This window comes from Cryptomeria japonica, chromosome 2 (assembly GCF_030272615.1).
Source record: "Cryptomeria japonica chromosome 2, Sugi_1.0, whole genome shotgun sequence".
NCBI lineage: Eukaryota > Viridiplantae > Streptophyta > Pinopsida > Cupressales > Cupressaceae > Cryptomeria > Cryptomeria japonica.
In genome coordinates, this window is record NC_081406.1 from 109900708 (window position 1) to 109908293 (window position 7586).

General features: G+C 31.8%; 1 protein-coding gene across 1 annotated transcript; it reads right to left on the reverse strand.

Moving 5' to 3' along the window:
• Positions 1–876: 876 nt before the first annotated feature.
• Positions 877–4139, reverse strand: LOC131054261 (uncharacterized). Its single transcript, XM_057988736.2, has 2 exons — positions 3169–4139; positions 877–1387 (listed from the first exon to the last, which is right to left on the reverse strand). Exons 1-2 carry the CDS (start codon positions 4003–4005, stop codon positions 1256–1258), a joined length of 969 nt encoding a protein of 322 aa, XP_057844719.2. The 5' UTR covers positions 4006–4139; the 3' UTR covers positions 877–1255.
• Positions 4140–7586: the final 3447 nt, after the last annotated feature.

The window sequence follows — 7586 nt, forward strand, 5'->3', positions numbered from 1 at the left end:
ATTCGTTGTTATCGGTCTTATTTCATGAGAACATAATTTATTTATTTTTCGAAAAAACATATCAATAATATATGAGAACATAATTGAGATTGTGGATTAAATTAAGACTTTTTTAAACTATCACATCTTAAAGGAGGAATAGGCCAAGTTTTATTGAGAACTGATGTATAAATATCCTAGATGTCAATGGGTCCTTGATCTATTGATGAAGTTGAATGAGTACCAAAGATGAAGTCTTGTTGAGTGCAATACCATGACACTATAGGGAATGAGGTCTAGATTGTACCTCAACCATGACACTATATGGAATGAGGTCTAGATTGTACCTCAAACAAATTTGACGAAAATGGATGTCTTCAATCCTCAATCAAATGAAGATGTTCCAAGCCAAAACTCATGCTCTTATATCAGATAGCTAAACAATTCTATGAATGTGATAAAAATACAAAACCAAAAAAAAATTAAAAAAATAATCCAGACTAGTATTATTCATAATCAGAAAATGCTCCCTCAAATGAACAAGTGGAAAAACAATATAAAAATCTAATGGTTGTTTAGAGGGGCCTGCGTAATTTGTGCCTACCTTATTTCCTTTAAAGATTGAAGCTATGAAGAATATGAACCATATCTACTGCCTAAATAAAGTTTTATTTATCTGATAAGGGAATAATAGATTTTTTCCTTTTTAATATCTGGCAAGTAATTTTTATCTAACTGTTAAGAACAGAATAGATTATACAAGCCCTAAATCTTTAATCCAGCTTATATTTGGAAAAAAGGAATGATTAGTGTAAACATTGACAATAAATGAGACAATGCGGACTGAAGGTTTTGTCAGTGATCTTGATCTTGTATTATTAAGTCTGACATTCCAAAAAGCAAAATTAAGGGATCATTTTGAATTGATAATTCTGAATCCTGAACCACCTGTAATTAGCATAATTATAGACCATCTACAAATCTATTTACAAAATTTACCTTCAGTACAGTGCACACCAAGGACTTTGTTAAAGCCCCCGCAAATTGACAGTCATTTCAAACTCAATGTCCATAAATGGTAAGGATCTGCTATTTACTTGGATATCTTTTATAAACTAAGACAAAAATATATGGCATGTAAATATATTGGGTTTTTTTCTTTTTGCCATAAACGATATTAAACTGCTGCATTCAGTACCATGCAGAGATCTATGCCTAGATAGATATATACAGTTAATCAGCTCTATACAAAAGGTGAAGGCCAGCAAGTTTTATGTCAGAGACCATCACAGTAGCCTCCAAAAGATATTTGAGCTCTGACTACAGGAACTCCTCCTCCTATTCCTATTTTAGCTGCAGAAAGCGCCTCATTCAGTCGAGCTGCCTGGCTCATCAATTGACCAATCTTCTGCACATTTACACAAAACACATTTAAATTTTTAAAAATTTATTATCATAAAATTGTGTAGATACATTATTTTTTAAGTACTATCCTTAAATATAATTTGATTAAATATTTAATCACAATTTTACACTTCATTCACTTTAAATATACAAAATAACTATTCTGTTATTGTTGACCAAAATTTCCATGATAAAATATACAGAGTGGCAGTGGTAGGATCTATTAATGCTGAATAATTTCCTCAGAAACAGCCCTTAACACTAAATGACTTCCCCTGTACAGGACACCCATTGATATTAAATGGTGTCCTTTGGTTTCCCTGGTACTAAATGGCTTCAGCTTTAAATTGTAAATGATTTCCCCTGTACAGGGGACCCATTAATTTTAAATGATATCCTTTGGTTTCTCATGGATAAGTTGATACTTAATGGCTTCCTCTGTGCAAAGGTACTTCTAGAAAGTGATTATCGGTTTCAATTCAGGATGAAAATATCTCATTTGCTGAGTTGCAGCATCCATTAAGGTGATCAACTCTAATTCAAAGTATCAACGAGGTAAACAACTATGAAAAGAAGATTATAGCTCGTAACAATTCTGTACTATAGACTAACTGTAAACAGTTGTTGAAGAGAAATAAATTGTCAGACAAAGTTTTCAAAGCTAACTCAGAATGGAAGATGGAGATTTTGAAAATGCACTGTACACAATTTATTTTATGATCCATCATTAAATTAAAAATATGAAATTTCTACAGTTTATGATATCAATATAGTAATATTCCTAAATTTTCATTGTGTTATATTGTTTTACCATCAATGCTTTAGGGCGAGTTAAATGCAAAGAAGCGAAATGATGAGTGATCTGATGCATCAATGATTAAAAACATTACACAATCAAAATTCAGATATATTATTATATTGCCTTCATTAAATTGTCAAAAATATTTACTTAAATGATTGTTTACATTGTATATATCTTTAGTGATTGATTACACAGTATGATCTTTACACTCTAGTAGGCCAGTAACAAACATCTAAAACAGAGTAATCTAGAAACATTTCAAGCTAATATTATTAACTATAAAAATCTTATATGATTGATCTTCTATATAGTTTTATCCAAAATATCCCTTTTTTCCTGAATCAGTGTTCTTAAAATAAATGAAAAAAACAGTTTTAATCTATCTAATGAAACTAAGTACAGATAATCTCGGAACGACACACTATAAATAATAAAGCTTTATTTCCAAATGGCTTTTTACTATTATACGCCTAAATTTAATATAAATCAAATGAATTTTAATTTAGAGGTGAAGTTGCTTAAAAAAAATTACTATAGAATACAGATCAATTCTGGTTCTTAACAGTAAATGGATGTTCCTGGATCATTGTAAAGTAAAATTAAAGGGATCTAAGATCTGAGCAAATCGGATCTAAGATCTGAGATCTAAGAAATATTTAAAAGTTAAGATTAATTTATATATAAAATTCAATTTAAACAGGCCTGAGCATAAATCAATTTAAAGATCAGTTGGGCTGTGTTACTGCCTGAAAGATCCTACAGCTCAACTATGCCTAACAAATTTTTTTATATACTTCAAGTCTATTTAGTCAGGCTAGACTAAATATAACCCAATTCCATGGCTAATTGCTGCAGATCAGACAAATTTGATAATTTTTGCTTTAATAAACATCTCTACTTACATCAATTAAGGAAAAAAACATGAGAATTTGAACCAAAACTTTAAATAGAGGTAGGGGAAAAAGAAAAACTAGCTGACTTACTCTGTTGTCTCCATAAACCTGAAATCGAACTAAGCCTTGATTTCGATTCTTATTCTGATTACCCTTCCGAAGATAAAATCTGCTACCCAGAATGACCAAGCCCATGACTGCAGCCGCCATCCCAAACGAAGAAAGCATTCCAATATTCTTTGTCCAAATTCCCAACTGATTTATAAAATTCGCCTTCCCTCCCTCACACTTAGCAGGCTCAACATTACAGCAGTTCACCCGGGGAGAAGAAGGGCGACTCAACTGCGGAGAAGAAGGGCGGCTCAATCGCGGAGAACTAGGACAAGAACTAATCCTCTCAATTGCAACAACCTTCAAACCCTCCTCTTCGCCCTTGCCGACCTTCCATGAATTAAAAGAGGAATCTACTCTAAACAGGGCTAATTCTGTCACCACAAGCGGCCTAAAGATGCATAACCCCTCAATCACACCAGATCCCAAAGAACCAGTCGCTAAGGCTCCCAAATTCCCCTCCACTTCTTTCGCCGCCAGCAACGCTCCCAAACTCTCCTCATCTTCCTTCCCCAATATTACCTCCTCCTCAGAATGCAAAGCCTCCGCAGGTTTTCGATCCCGCAACCCATCGTCAACCACATCAGAACACAAATTCCCCGCGGGATTCACATCCAAACTCAATTCCGACGAAGGACAGGCAAAATAATCCGCATCTATGAAATTCCCCAACTCAATTTCCACTGACAAGCGGTGTTGCGGATCCTCTTCATCCTCCCCGCGAATCGAACTCGGGGCAGAATTGAACTCAAGCACCTCCCACTCATCACCGCTGCCGTTCCGGTTAGCACAGTCGACATGCTCTTCACACCCCATGATTTTTTTCTCCTTTCCTTGCTTCCTTTTCTCTGATTCAGTCTCTGTTTGTCTGTCAGCTTGCAATTGCACAGCTAAAATTTTTCTTCAGCGCGCAATTGCTGCGGTATTGTAAGAAAGGGGAAAATATGAAATATATTATGATTGGGTGTGATTTTTTGGATAAAACTGGGGAGATTAGTTTAGACCAAATCAGCACTTTACGTCACGTCAACTTGGTACGGGAAGAGACGTGCTACAGTTGTCTGCCACGTGGAAATATTCTAGAGACACAACTCTGACCCTTTTTTCAATGTTGTGCACGTAACGGCCGCCCTCTTCCTTTACTCATCTTCTTTGCTTGTTTGTTTGTATAAACTTTAAAAAAATTTAAAATGGTGAAAAAATATAAAAATAAAAATTAAATTAAGGGGTTTATATTATTCTTTATCCTTTGCTCTAGTTTTACTTCAAGTACTGGCAGTTGCCGAAAGTGGGGCGGTCGGCGGAAGACCATGTTGGATCTGCTTTTTTTTCAGAATAATAATAATTGGCCCTTATAAAAAGTATCCATCATGTTGGATCTTATTGGCCGCCAATGCCACTTTGATCCTGTCTATAAAGTTAGATAAAAGTATATTTTATTAACAGATCATTCTTTTATTTATATTATTAGGAGAAAATGTCAAATAAATAAATGTACACAAATGGTTGAAAGCTAACTTTGAGTATGGGTAATTCATCTGATTTTTTTGAGCTTAACTTAGACTTTCAAGAGTATTCTTAGAGGTATGTGTTAACAAACATTTAAATTGAACATAATGGACAATGAAAATGAAAAACATAAGTTATATTCAACGACGTGTACTTGATATCAATAATTGTCACCAGGTCAACAATGATCAGCTGCAACAAGTCCTATTTAGTTGATAAATACTATACATGTGCTCTAACAAATAATCAGTGTTAAACTTCGTTGTGACATTGTTGGAGTAATTAAGACAATTATCTAATTATTAATTTAATTAGGTCCTTTTGTAGACACCTAAAATAAATTAAATCAATATTTAATTAATTTAAGCTTGTCAACATAATTAATTGATTTCAGTGTGCTACAGATTCTTCTCAGTGTTAATTAAATCTAACTTAATTAATCTTGTCACTATTGTCCAATAATTAATTTATCAAATAAATTAATTGTTTCCATATTCTTCTAAAGTCACCTCAATAATTATTTCTTCTAAACCCACTCATTTAATTAATTTTAATTAATTAACCTAGTCATGTGATTCCTACAAATCACTTTTCCTAATCCATCATTAACCTAATTAATTCTTCTAGAATCTCTCATAATCCCACTTATCATTATTCTCCAATTTTAAAATCCCTCATTCATGTCACATCAATCTTGAACCTCTCAAAGAAATTCAAATTTCTTTGAATCCCCCTATGCATCCTCACTTTGAAATTCAAATTTCTTTTCCCCCCTCTTCTCAAGGAATTTTATATTACTTTTTATTTCTCCAATGTATCCTTGATTCATGTCCACTATCTTGAATCAATCTTAACCTTTAATAAGCAAATCAATCTTGGCCCTCCATTGGCCTCCTCCAATCTATAAATTGGAGCATCTCTCCTTCTCAAAGGGAGTCTTCCATTCTTCTATCCTTATGCTGCCAATTTCTCCTCCTATCATACTTTCTCATAATCCTCTATCAAATCCTTCTATCCATCATCCAAATCCTTAATCCCTCAAATCTTGTTGAGCACTTGAGAGCAATCCATATCCACAACAAGCAAAAGAGAAAATCAAGTGGAGCAATCAAAGGGGCGTCTTCACTTCATGGAGCTCAATCTTAAGAACAAGTGGAGACTTACAAAGGTATAATGGTGTTTGTTGCATTTGTTTGATGTTCTATGCTTATTTCTATTCAAACTAATCATTTGCCTCTTAATCCTAGTTTCCCTCATGTTCACTTCTAATTACTTTGTTCACTTAAACTAAACTTATGTGTTTTTTAGCTTTTATTTAATTAGGTTAATATTAACTTCACTTTAGTTTAGTTGTAGTTGAGCTTTATTTAGCTTTAATTTAGGACATCCTTGTGTTCTCTATATACATCAATATGAATAATAGGAATATAAAAAAAAAATTATATAACAACAAGTATAATATAATAATAACCTATTTCAAATAAAATTACTAACTTAACTTTAATACTCTATAAACCCTAACTCTTCTAGTAAACCTAAATATAATATCTTGATATCTCTTAGCGTACTTTATATAGATTCTATTTAAGATATATATGCTAGTTACTATTAATTAATTAAGTCCTCTAATTACTCTGTTCACTTAAGCTAAATTTAGGTGCTTTATAGCTTTTATTTAATTAAGCTAATATTAGCTTCACTTTAATTTAGTTGTAACTGAACATTATTTAGTTCCTCATTCTTTTTCTTTAGTTCTCCTAAATTTAGTTTAGGGCATCTTTGTGTTCTCTATATACATCACTATGCATTGTAATTTCATTTTGTAGTCTTTGTTTTTGAGGAATATGACATATTTCTCTTGCTACTGTCGTTTGTGGAAAGTGTTCTAGTTGTTGTTTGATCTTGTAGACTTGTGTTGTAGACTTTTGTGTTGCAAAATTCAACATGGTATTAAATGTTAGATTCAACAAACCCTTTCTCAAGCTTTGGGAGTTTCTTTTCTCAAAAGCATTGTAGGACCTCTAAGTTTGCCGCCTTGTGTGGATTTGGAAGTGGATAATTTTTTATCATTTTTTTGAGCAAAACCGGTGTCAGAATTTTTTTGGAAATTTTTTTTTTTTTGAAAAGTTTCTCTTTTCAAAAAAATTCTATTTTTGGAAAATTTTTATTTTTAGGAAGTTTGTATTTTTAAGAAGTTTATATTTTAAAAAAAAAAACTATTTCTAAATTCTTCTTCAAGCCCTTTTGACATGCAATTGATTTTTGGCTATATCTTGGCTATATAGCGTTTGATTTTCGACTTCCATATACCATTGAAAAGCTGATGCATAAGACTACTTAAATTTGTAGGTGTAGCTAATGCATAGGACTACTTAAATTTGCAGCTGTTTTGTCTAATTTTTCTCTTGGTGATTGCTACATACCATTGAAGTCACACCTTTTTTTTCACTTCCAAGGCCATATATTGCACATCTTGACTCCATTTTTTCCAAAACCAAATATCATTGGAAAGTTGGTTTGGTGCTCTATTTAGATCTACAACTATCATTTTTAGATTTTACTCTACCAACCTTTTTTGTTTTCACTTTATGGTCTGATTACTTGGTCGTTTTGGCTCCTAGAAACTTTTTGTTTGCAATGGATAACTTCTCCTGGGTTATTTAATTATTGTTATTTTAAATAATATTATTTTAATTATATTTTTATAATATTAATTATAGCTCTTACTTCAATAAAATAATATCAATAATTACAGTGAAAATATACATTATTCTTAAAAATATATTTTTGATTTGATTATAAAATCTATATATTTATAATTATAATAATAATATTTATCTTAAACTTAATTATTAATTATTAGTTTAAAATTACATATTATTTTAATT